We start from the raw sequence: 12520 nt of genomic DNA on the forward strand, positions 1-12520 counted from the left end.
AAATGGTGACAGGCTTATGAGAGTCTTGAATGTAGTCCTGTAAGCCCAGAGAGCATCATCCAGCTTCATAGCCCAATCCTTTCTTGATGATGTGACAGTCTTCTTAAGGATTCACTTTAGCTCTTTATTTAAAACTTCTGCTTGGCCATTTGTCTGGGGATGATAAGGTGTGGCCACCTTATGTCTGACATTGTAATACTCCAAAACCTTCTTCAGTTGTGCATTGCAAAAGTATGTTCCCCCATCACTGATTAGGGCTCATGGTACTCCAAAACAGGAAAATATGTTTTTCTTTAAGAATTTTATCACTACCCTGGCATCATTCTTGGGAGTGGCTATGGCTTCCACCCACTTAGACACGTAATCAATAGCTACCAGGATATAGATATTCCCGTATGAAGATGGGAGAGGCCCCACAAAGTCAATCCCCCAGTAGTCAAAGATTTCTACCTCCATTATGTTTGGTAGAGGCATCTCATTCCTTCTGGAAATCCTTTCTATTCTCTGGCATTTGTCACATCGACGCAAATAATCATGAGTGTCTTTAAATATTGATGGCCAAAAGAAACCTGCTTTTAGCACCTTTGTTGTTGTTCTATCTCCAATGTGGTGACTGCCATATGGTGAACTATGGCAGTGCCAAAGGATGCTCTATGCTTCCTCCATAATAACACACCTTCTCAATAGATTGTCTGCTCCTAGCCTGAACAGATGTGGATCACCCACTCATAGAAACGGGTATCATGTGAAAATTTCTTCCGTTGACTCCAGTTGAGCTCTTCGGGGATGATTCCTGTGGCTTTATAGTTGGCCACATCAACAAACCAAGGTCTTGTGGTAACTTGTAAGAGGAATTCATCTGGAAATTCTCCCCTTGCCTCTAGTTCTTCTTTAGTTACTTCTTCATTCTTCAACCGGGGGAGGTGGTTAGCCACCACGTTCTTGGATCCCTTCTTGTCCTTGATGACTATATCAAACTCTGGTATGAACAAGACCTATCTAATCAATCTTGGTTTGGAATCTACTTTTGTATGAAGGTGCTTGATGGCGGCATGACCAGTGAAAATCACTACCTTTGACCTCACCAAGTATGGCCTGAATTTTTCTATGGCAAAGACAATAGCTAGCATCTCCTTTTCCGTAGTTGCATAATTCATTTGTGCTTCATTGAGAACTTTGCTAACATAGTAAATGACGTGAAATGTCTTGTCTTGCCTTTGTCCTAGGACTATGCCCACTGCATAATCACTAGCATCGCACATTAATTGAAATTCTTTACTTCAGCCAGATGCGATCATTACTGGGGTGATCGTGAGCTTGTCTTTCGGGTCTGGAAGGCTACTGAACACTCTTCATCAAATTTGAAAACAACATATTTGTTCAACAGATTACTCAATGGTTTAGCAATTTTGGAGAAATATTTGATAAATCTCCTATAAAACACTGCATGTCCTAGGAAGCTCTTGATGCTTTTAACTTTTGATGGTGGTGGCAACTTCTCAATGACATCAATTTTGGCCTGGCCTACCACAATCCCTCGGGCCAAAATTTTGTGGCCCTAGACTATGCCTTCTCGAACCATGAAGTGGCACTTCTCCTAGTTCAGAACTAGGTTTGTTTGCACGCATCTCTGTAGCAACATCTCCAAGTTCTTCAAGCAGTATTCAAAAGAGGGCTCAAATATCGAGAAGTCATCCATGAATACCTCGATACTTTTCTCCATCATATCTGCAAAAATGGTTAACATGCACCTTTGAAATGTGGCAGGTGCATTACATAACCCAAATGGCATTCGTCTATAAGCAAAGACGCCAAAAGGGCATGAGAAGGCCGTATTCTCCTGATCTTGGGGTCCACTGCAATATGATTGTATCTAGAGTATCCATCCAAGAAGCAATAATAAGCCTGTCCTGCAAGCCTCTCCAAAATCTAATCCATGAAGGGCAAAGGAAAATGGTTTTTCCTTGTGGCTTCGTTGAGCTTGCAATAATCTATTCACATTCTCTAGCCAGTGACAATCCTTGTTGGAATTAGGTCATTCTTTTCATTATGAATGATTGTCATGCCCCCTTTCTTTGGTACCACTTGGATTGGGCTTACCCAAGCACTGTCAGAAATGGGGTAGATAAGCCCAGGCTCTAGAAGCTTGAGTACCTCTTTTCGCACCTCTAACTTCATTGATGGGTTGAGCCTTCTCTGGGGCTGTCTGACTGGTTTGTAATCATCCTCCATCATTATCTTGCGCATATAGTATGATGTAGCTCCATGGAGCTTGTAGGCCTTGGATCTTCTTCATCAATAGATTGCTTGGCTTCTTGAATTTTAATGGCAGCGGACTGAAGAAAAAGAAGAGTTGAGAGGAGATGCCACTTCAAGGAGAAGATGAGTCAAGAAGAAGCTCACCACCATAGGAAGACATGGATAAGAGCTTGGAGGTAGGAGAAGAAGAATGGAGGGAGAAGGAGAGAGGGAGCACGAAATTTAGTGCCTCTAAAGAAGTCTGAACTTCGAAGTTTAATTCTCAAATGATCAAAGTTGAAAAAAACGCACAGACAAGGCCTCTATTTATAGCCTACGTGTCACACAAAATTGGAGGGAAATTTGAATTTCTATTTAAATTTCACTTGAATTTGAAATGGAATTTGTGGAGCCAAAATTTCACTAATTATGATTAGTGAATTTTAGCTATGGTTCAGCCCACTAATTCAAGATCAAGTCCAAGATTCTCCACTAAGTATGCTTAGGTGACATGAGGCATGTAAAGCATGAAGAACATGCACAAAGTGTGACTATATGATGTGGCAATGGAGTGTAGCAAGCAAATGCTCGCCTCCCCCTCTAAAATTTAATTGGATTGGGCTTATCCCAGTTCAATTAAATTTATTTTCCAACACACACATCAAATATTCACTTAATGCATGTGAAATTACAAAACTATCCCTAATACAGAAACTAGTCTAGATGCCCTCAAATACAAGGGCTGAAAAATCCTACATTTCTAGGGTACCTTACCTACATTACGGAGCCCTAAATACAAGGCCCAAAAATAATAAAACCTTAATCTAATATGTACAAAGATAAGTGGGCTCATACTTAGCCCATGGGCCCGAAATCTGCCCTAAGGCTCATGAGAACCCTAGGGCCTTCTCTTGCATCTCTGGCCCAATCTACTTGGAGTCTTCTATCCAATGCCCTTGCGGGGTAGGATTGCATCACAGTAGGCAGTGCTGATTCCTTTGCGATCTGATATGTTCCATACTATTGCTTCCCTGTGTCTCTTGATGACCTCTACCAACCTATTTTCTTCTTCTGTTGTGAGCTCACTGCTGATCACCATAGGCTTGGTCTCGTTCTCCTCCAAGAACACATACTTCAGGTGATTGGGTAGGATATTCAACTCCTCCTTGGTCTTCTTGGATGGACTCCTGCTTTTCAATTGTTCAAAACTAGTCCCCCCTGTAGGACTATTTTCTTCACTATCTAAGTCTTCCAAGCAAGCCCTTAGATCCTTCTCCTCTTCACTAGTTAGACAATCTAGAACATTGATCAAAACTTTCTCCAGTGAAGTTTGTGTATTTTAAAGAGCACTAACGTCTTCTTTATCAACCTCTTCTACCTTGAAGCACCTCCTATCTTCCTTTGGGTATTTGATTGCTTCAAAAAGTTTGAAGGTTACATTTTGGTCCTCACACTCATTTCCAAATTCCTATTCCCCATATCTACCACACAGTTGGCAGTCAGCATGAAGGGTATGCCTAGGATAAGAGGAATCTTTGTATCTTCTATGTTAATGATGACAAAATCCACAAGGAAAGTAAAGTGGCGGACTTTGACGAGTACATCTTCTACTACCCCATACGGTCTTGTGATTGATTGGTCTGTGAGCTGGAGCGTCATCTTGGTGGGGTCTATCTTCAGATTTCCAATTCTTCTACCCATTGACAAGGGCATCAAGTTGATGCTTTCCCCTAGATCAATGAAAGCCTTCCCTACTGACTCATTCCCTATGGTGCAAGAGATAGTTACACTCCCAAGGTCTTTGAATTTCTTGGGCAGTTTCCTTTGTATCATCGTACTACAGTTGCCTCCCACCATAATGCTCTAATTGTCAATGTACTTCCCCTTCTTGGTGAGGATGTCCTTCATGAATTTGGAGTAGAGCGGCATCTACTGCAAGGCTTCCCCAAATAGCATGGTTATCTCCAGCCCCTTGAATATCTCCAAGAAACACTTGAAGTAGCGCTCCCTATTCTTCTTTGACAGTACTAAAGGATATGGGGGCTCCTTCTCCCCTTCTTTGTCTGCCCTTCCTTCCTCTGACTAGTCTCCTTCAACTTTCTTTTCTTCTCCTTGCGCTCTCCTCTGGCTTCTAGTCATCACCGCCCTGCATTCCTCTTTCAGGTTCTTCTCTATGTTGGCTCCAATGCTGTTGATGGGTCTTTCAGCCATTTGTTTGGCTAATTGTCCCATTTGTATCTCTAGGTTCTTGATGGAGGACTCTGTGCTCCTATAGTTGGACATGGATATCTACATGAACTAATTTAGCGTCTCCTCAAGCTTGCTAGTCTTCTCATAAAGATCAATCCCTTGGTTAGAATTCTGGGCCGGTTGACTTCTTTGCTCCTTGTTGAACTGGTTCCCTGGATGATTCCTCCAACTTGAGCCTTGTGTCAAATTCATCCCTTGGTTGAATCGCGGTGGTCCTCCTTGGTTGTAGCCTTGGAATCCATGGTGATTCTGAACTCCCATGTAGTTCACTTCCCTGGAAGAATCTTCTTGGGCTATGCATTTCCCTGGCTCGTGTGCTCCACCACAGATTTGGCCTCCTCTTATTTGCATAATTGAAGAATGAGAGGGACTTACCGCTTGTAGTTATTGAGGAAGCTTGCTGAGGGTCTCCGTCAAGGCCAGTAGCTTGTTTTGGGTCAGCATTGCATCTTGGGCTGTGAGCTCCAGAAGGCTTCTCTTTGTTGGTGTGTATGCTCAATCATGAAGGATGGTGTGATCACAGGCCGCCATGTTCTCTATAAGCTCTATTGCCTCCTCTGGTGTCTTCAACTTGATTTTTCCCCTTGCGGATGCGTCAAGGAGTTGTTTTGACTGTTGTCACAAGCCATCTATGAAGATGTTTAGTTGCACCAGCTCGCTGTACCCATGTGTAGGCATCTTTCTGAGTAGTCCGTGAAAACGGTCGAGCGCCTCACAGAGTGATTCATTGGGGAATTGGAGGAATGAGGATATTTCCATCTTCCCCTTGATAGTTTTTGACTATGGGAAGTATTTCTTCAAGAACTTTTCAACATCTTCCTCCTAGGTTCGCAAGCTATTTCCTTTAAAGGAGTGTAGCCACCTTTTTGCTTCTCCTGCCAAAGAAAAAGAAAAGAGGTTGAGGCCTATGGCATTGTCAGGGACACCAACTATTTTTACCGTGTTACATATTTCTATGTAGGTGGCGAGATGAGCGTAAGGATCCTCATTCGGTATACCATGGAAGAGGTTTCCTTGTGTTAGCTATATGAAAGAGTGGGGATAAGATATGTTGGCCGCTTGAACTTCTGGCCTTGCAATACTTGTGAAGAATTACGGGGTAGCTGTACTAGAGTAGTCCTCTAGTGTTACTCGTCATGCATGCTCCTCTTCCATTTGATAGTGGCTTTGTGTAGATGGCAGAGGTGAGGGTTGATTACTCCCTTGTATTTCTTGCTCTCTTCTTCTTCTTGCGGTGTTGTTATGCCTGCAAGTGGCTTCAATTTCTGAATTTAGTGGAGCTAAATCTTTGGTTGTAGTTCTACCTTGCATAAACAAAAACAAGAACTATCGTGCAAATTATAGAAGAAGAAGAATGGAAAAGAAAAAAATAAAATTAAAATTGTAAAATAAAAAAGAAAAAATAAAGAATAAAAGAATTAATACTTACAAATTGAAAATGTATGGCAACCAAGTACTAAGAACAAAGTCCCCGACAATGGTGCCAAAAACTTTTTAATGGTTTGGCAAGTGTGCCAAATGTCCAAGTAGTAAACACTAGGAAATCTGAGTGTTGATTTCCACATGGACTTTTTTTGGTACTTGTGTTGGATAATTTTCAATTTATAAGAGAAAAAAATAAAATGAGGTAAAAAAAGATGAATTTAAAAGAACAGGATATAAAATAATAAATATTAATACATAAAAGAAATAATAGAAGACGAAAGAATTAATAGGGAATTCAATGAGATAAGAATGTTAAGGTCTAGCATGTCTTATTTGCATAAGATGTATTATTTTTTATTTTTCTTTATCAATCAGGTAAATTTATCCTACCCACATTTATTAGATTACTTGCCCTTGATGTCTCACGGTGATAAGCCTATTTTACCTATCTATCTCCCAAATGTCTTTACAAAGATTCAATAGATAAAATGCATGAAGTTCTAATTCTAGATGCTTGCTTTGATGCATGGGCATAAAATGCAATCATTCTATGTCTAGCAATGATTTTATTAAGATACCCCTTCCTTTTATTTCTATTAGAAATTACCCTCTGTCGAGCGACTAATTCCTAAAACTGATGCATGCAAAACCTTCCTTGTATTCTTATTAAGGATTACCCTCTGTTGAGCACCTGACCCCAAAAATGATGCAAGGATGAATGATGCATGAAATTAAAAGTAAGAAAGGATAATAGGAAAGAAAAAACTTGTTGCAGTGATAAATACAAGGTGTACAATACATCTTTTGGCTTTTTAGGCCTACTAGACCGTAACTAAGGGTTTAGCCTCTCATTGCCATAAAGGGACTTACACTTGAAAAAGGGGTTTAGAAACTGATGGAGCAGAAGGGATGGAAAAAGGGAATAGAAAATGATGAGAGAAGAAAGAATTCGCTAAGGGAGAGTTCTTAGGCTTTAGGTATGTATTAGAGTGCTTTGAGACTCGGTGTATATTTTCTCCTTGGCTTGACTCTCTTTTTGTAGTTGCTGGAGTGGACTTGGGCCTGTGTGCTCGTGCTTAGCACGCTCTGCTCGCGCGCGGGTGCCTGTATTCGTGCTTAGCGCGTGCTGCTGGCTTAGCGTGGGTGCCAGTATTCACGCTTAGCGCGCCTCTTCCTCGCTTAGTGCCAGCGCTTATTTTCATGCCCTACGCACTAAGCGCGTCTTCGGCTGGGCCTTTTTTTCAACTTTTTTTCTATTTTCTTCAGCTTTTAGGCTTTTAACCCCTCATTTTCATATCTGCAAGCCATGAATAAGAAAAACATCAATGCTTAACAATTAAGCATGAATAACTACTAAAGAATTATTTTTAAAGATATTTTCACTCTATTTTCATTATCGAAAAACCTGATATTTTACAGTTATCAAGTTCACATCTACACATCATGAGATCATTAGAGAATACTCAATACATCTTGAAAATCATTACTTAGCCGCAAAATGAGGAAGATTTTGTGCTTGCATTAGTGAATGAGAGAAGAGAAAAAAAGAGCTTTATAGTAACTCACAACTTCTTAATCTTTTGATTTGGAAGATCTTTTCTTGGAGAAGATCAACTTCTCAATCTAGCAAGGTTTTTGTGGAAAGATTGGTCAAGTTGTATCTCTCCTACTTGGTTTTTTCATGTGTATGGTTTTGACACAGTCTTGTGTTTATGCGTGAATTGCTTACAACTTGCTAGAATAAGGTTTCCTAGTTTGGGCTAAAAGTAGGGTTCTCTTAAGCTTATATTCACAGAGGGTCCTAGTATTGGATGCCTTAGTCTCTTTTCCTGGGGTGGGAAATATATATCGATTGTAATTGCTTGTAAGAATTCTCGATGCATAGTGGAAATCTAATTCATGTTGTGGATTAGATAACTGGATTAGCATCTTTATAAATAGAGAGTGAACCAGTATAAAAGATTGTATCATTTTCTCTTATTCATGCCTTTCAGTCATTCAAGGTTTAATCAACTCATTCAAGTTTTATCAAGGTTTTAAAGATTCAAGTTTTATGATTGTGAAAGAAAGGAAGTTAATGAAGGATCATGTGTAAGGAAGGGTTCATGACCTTGTAGCAGGGAACCTATTGGGTGAGAACTTCTAATCTGTCTCTAGGTTTGCTTCAGGTTCATGCACGGTGCCCCTCATTGCCCCAATGTAAGGTTTTGAGGTACCAATCGTTGTCTTGTTTTCACAACCTCGTAGTGAGGAAGAATGAAAGAAGCAACTGATTCTTGCAAAAAGAATTTTCCAAGGACGAGAAATAGTTGAAGGATTTTTCAGTTGATGGATTTAAGTCAAATGACTCCTATGTAGAAGCAAGATGTTTTGATGTTTTGATGATGCCAAAGGATCAAGTGCTTCTAAGTTTTATTCAAGACAAAAATCCAAGAATCCAAGAAAATCAAGATATATGATCAAGTTGATCTCTAGAATCTTAGGAAGAAGTTTCCAAATTAAAAAAGCAAAAGGTTTGGCCAAAGAATTCTATCTAAATCATTTTAAATTGAGATTTACTCTCTGGTAATCGATTACCAGCAGCTAAAAATGTTTGTCACAGTCACTAGAAATTTGAATTCAAAATTTATAATGTGTAATTGATTACACATGGATGGTAATTGATTAGCAGCAGTTCATTGAGCGTTTTAATTCAAATTTTAAAGCCTGTAATCGATTACCAGAGGAGATTTTCAGAAAATAATTTCCAAGAGTCACATCTATTCAAACGGTTTATGAATGGCCATCAAGGGTCTATTTATATGTGACTCGGAAACACGAATTTAAAGAGAGTTTTCATTGCCCAAAAATTTTTATCCACTCAAAAGATTAAGAGAGTTTTTCTGAACTGAAATGTCTTATCCTCTCAAAAAGAGACCGTGGGTTTCTTGTTGTAGAGGATTCTTGAACACAAGGGAAGGGTTGTCCCTGTGTGGTTCAGACTTTGTAGAAGTTGTTTTACAAAGAGAGTGGAAAATCTCAAGTGGGTTGCTTGAGGACTGGACGTTGGCACGGGAAGTGGCCGAACCAATATAAATCAAGTTTGCATTCCTCTCTTCCCTTAAACTTCTTTTATTTATTGCTATTTATCTTTTGCTTTAAAGAAGTTTATTTTGAATTGTCTTTTGAGTAATTCATGTTAAGGGTGCATTGTTAATCCAAAAAGAGAGAGTGAAAGTTTAATTGGGGAATAGTCTTTGTATCTTAATTCAACCCCCCCTCTTAAGATAACTGAGGCCATTTGTCCCACATCCTATTCTTGATAACTCACTTCTCTCTAAAAAGACAAACTTTCTGGAATGATAAAATGAGGTCACATGAACGTCTTGAAAACACAGTCAATCAAATGTTTTTTTTTCTTTTTCTTTTTGACCCTTTTTTTTAATTTTGAAACTTATTTGTTTTGAACTTTACTCGTTGTTTTACGGCACCCCCACCAACGTGCAAGACGAGTAATTTCTGATTGAACGGTCTTGGAAGTCAGCACTCAGGAGCGCATGTCGCTCGAGCAAACAAACCAATGGCTTGCACCCACATTCCAGTGGAAGCAAAGATGTAATTACGAGAGGATAAGGGACAAAGATGTCAGATTTATCCATTTTATTTAGCATTGTAACTATGGTTTACAATAATGGCATAAACTTGAAGATCCTGATGAGTCGTTTAGAGACATCTAACAACAGCTTTCAAAATTGCCCCATGTGTGGTGTCGCTTGTCAGTGTTAGGATTCAATAAGCGATTCTCCTCAAATTTCAGCCAGCCCACATCAATTAGACTTTGCACCTTATGCTTCAGGGTCATACAGTGCTCAATGGAATGCCCTAGGGCTCCTCCATGATATGCACATGTTGCGTTCAAGCCGTATCCTCGGAAAAATGGAGGTTGAGGAAACCTAGCAGGGGTTATGCCTACCATTGAATTATCGAGTAGATATGAGAGCAAGTTTAGCATATGACACCGGAATTTGGGGTGAATCCTACAGGCTTTTTGCTGCAAAATTCCTTTTTGGTTGGTGTTTTGGTTCGTGCCAAAGGTGGTGTTTAGCATTGGTTGTGTGGTAGATAGGCTTTGTGATTGATTTAGGGATGGCCTTTGTGGATAACTGGGTGGTGGGGAAGGAGAAGGTTTGTTATTGGCTGAGTAACGACATTGTTGGGTTGGTGGGAAACTTGGTTGTATAGGAATGGAAGTCACGGCATGGGTTTCTCCCTTATTCTCACCCTCTTTACTTGCCCCAGTTTTTTTTCATGAAAGCATGATGGTCAGATTTGCCCTTTTTTAGACCCACTTTGATCCTTTTACCGGTGAAGACCAAATCCGCAAAGCTTGAAGGTCACAACCTACCATTTTCCATAATAGAACACTAGTAATATGTCTACTATCATTGTTATTATTTCTTTCTTCATCGTTAAGGGAAACACTTGGGCTGCCAGATCCCTCCACCTTTGGGCGTATTCTTTAAAAGATCCGTGCCCTCTTTTTGCATATGTTCTATAGTTGCATCCTATCTGAAGACATTATACTGACACTGCCTAACGAAGGCAACCATTAGGTCCTTCCAAGAATGGACTCGGGAAGGTTCCAAGTTAGTGTACCAGGTAACAGCTACCGCAGTAAGACTTTCTTGGAAGGAATGTATCAGCAATTCCTCATCTTTTGCGTATGCCCCCATCTTCCGACAATACATCTTTAGATGGTTCTTGGGGCAAGTAGTCCACTTGTACTTGTCAAAGTCCAGCACCTTGAACTTGGGAGGGGTGATGATATTGGGTACTAGGAACAACTCTTCTAGGTTAGCAATGGCATAATATTTACCTCCTTCAATGGCCCTGAGCCTTTCCTCTAGATGATCCAACTTTCCCATTTCCGCCATAGCATGAGGGTTTTTAATCGCTGTGGAATGTGAGGGGTGTGGTTGTGGGTGATACTGAGGGCCCTCCAAAGTGTTTTGCAGGGGTATATCACCAACTGCTTGCCCTTCAGTGGCATATCCGAGGCAAGGCTCGAAGTCAGCTAGATTGTGGTAGGGCATTTTATGTGCCTACCCCATGGGTCAAGAGACGTGTGCATGATCAGATTGAGGTTGTTGGCTCTCAATGAGTATAGGAGTGAAGTTATTGATATTCTCATTGGGAGTGTACGCCACATTGGCTGGTGTAAGTTGGGAGGCAAGCCATATGGCGGGAAGGCATGCTCGTCTTGAATTTGCACATCATGGGGCCATTCGTACTTCCCAAATCTTTGCCTACCATAGCTAAGGTTGGATGATTCATTTGGTTGAGGCCAGATGGGGGCATCGGGTTCACCTTAGCAACAGTGCTGGCAGCGACAATGGTAACCACATTGGCTTCCATTATCTTCTTCATGCTCATCATGGCCTCCATCATTGTGGTCATTTTCTCTTACATGGCCTCCATGTCGGCCTTCATCTGCTCTTGCACCTCCTTTACTTCACCCATTACTCTAGCTCTAGCACGGGTTTGGTAAGGGCGCCATAAAGCGTGTTCTTTTCTTTTTGATAACAATGATTAAGTTCTTTTTCTCTTCTTTTTTTTTCAAGGAAAGAATGCAAAGAGCAATGCAACCAATGAACAACATGGATGTATGCGAATGATGCACAGTTGAAGTATTGCAAATTTTTACGCAGGATATGGGGTTGAATCAATTTAGATTTTCAACATGGTCCATGACATCTTCGTCAAGGTGAAACTGGAAGTAACAGGGACATCGACAATCCTAAATGTGTTTGGCAGTAGACGAAGTAGCGATGTAACTCGGTCCATCTTTTGCCCCAATTTTTTTTGCAAGATGGTTACTTCCATGCTTCAACTTGACTTGATGAACCTTTTCGTAAAAGCATGAGCTTGGTTCAACCCCATAATCCAAAGAATGACAATTTGATCGCCAATACTTCGACAACATTTCATAGAGATGAAAGAATCGGGAATACGTATGCTATGCATGGAAAGTGTAATTATGAAATTGAGATTCCCGAAGAAACATCTTTTCTTAGTTAACCATGCATTAGGTACCATGTTCAATCATTTTGTTTTTAAGTGAAACGGGTTTATGATCCCAACATGGTTGGCTCATGGTACCGAATATATGCAACTAAGAATGCAGCGTGAATTTTCACGCTTTCTTTTTTTGTTTTTGTTTTGCAGAGGAGAACGCAAGGATCACGCATGAGCAAACATGAAAACAATTGGTATGCAATTTGTAGATAAAAAATGTTTGTTGAATGCATATGCATGATGATGCAATGACTCATGCAAAATGTGATGCTGGAATATGATAACGGACAAATGCAGGAACGACATGTTCATTATGATGCCATGAAGAGATGCTTATGCGATGCATGATATGAATGAATTTACGGACACGAGAGCCCCGAAAAACTATCTCTTCTTACTTGCACACTTGGGGGTGCAGTGCCCCATGTGTGTAGTTAAGAAGGTGATATGGATCTTCCGGATTCCCATGACAAAAGATGAGACCAACATACAACGCGTGTGTGATGACATGATGTAGACGCGCAAAAGCATAACACGAGGATGCATAGAGTAC

At 40.4% G+C, this 12520-nt stretch overlaps 2 protein-coding genes across 2 annotated transcripts; both read right to left on the minus strand.

The window, feature by feature from the left end:
- Positions 1-698: 698 nt before the first annotated feature.
- Positions 699-2232, minus strand: LOC114414780. The gene is made up of 4 exons (XM_028379230.1): positions 2101-2232; positions 1752-1929; positions 1580-1651; positions 699-979 (listed from the first exon to the last, which is right to left on the minus strand). The coding sequence occupies exons 1-4, from the start codon at positions 2230-2232 to the stop codon at positions 699-701; spliced, it is 663 nt and encodes a 220-aa protein (XP_028235031.1).
- A 1440-nt stretch (positions 2233-3672) lies between these two features.
- On the minus strand, positions 3673-4071 carry LOC114414866. Its single transcript, XM_028379341.1, has one exon. The coding sequence runs from the start codon at positions 4069-4071 to the stop codon at positions 3673-3675; it is 399 nt and encodes a 132-aa protein (XP_028235142.1).
- Positions 4072-12520: the final 8449 nt, after the last annotated feature.

The sequence above is a fragment of the Glycine soja genome, chromosome 1, assembly GCF_004193775.1.
Source record: "Glycine soja cultivar W05 chromosome 1, ASM419377v2, whole genome shotgun sequence".
Taxonomy (NCBI): Eukaryota; Viridiplantae; Streptophyta; class Magnoliopsida; order Fabales; family Fabaceae; genus Glycine; species Glycine soja.

Coding starts and splice junctions, on each gene's coding strand:
- LOC114414780 (XM_028379230.1), bottom strand. CDS start 2,232: ATGGAGGATGATTACAAACCAGTCAGACAGCCCCAGAGAAGGCTCAAC. Junction 1,930..2,100: donor CCATTTCTGACAGTGCTTGG/GTAAGCCCAATC, acceptor TTCATGGATTAG/ATTTTGGAGAGGCTTGCAGG. Junction 1,652..1,751: donor GCACCTGCCACATTTCAAAG/GTGCATGTTAAC, acceptor TACTGCTTGAAG/AACTTGGAGATGTTGCTACA.
- LOC114414866 (XM_028379341.1), bottom strand. CDS start 4,071: ATGATACAAAGGAAACTGCCCAAGAAATTCAAAGACCTTGGGAGTGTA.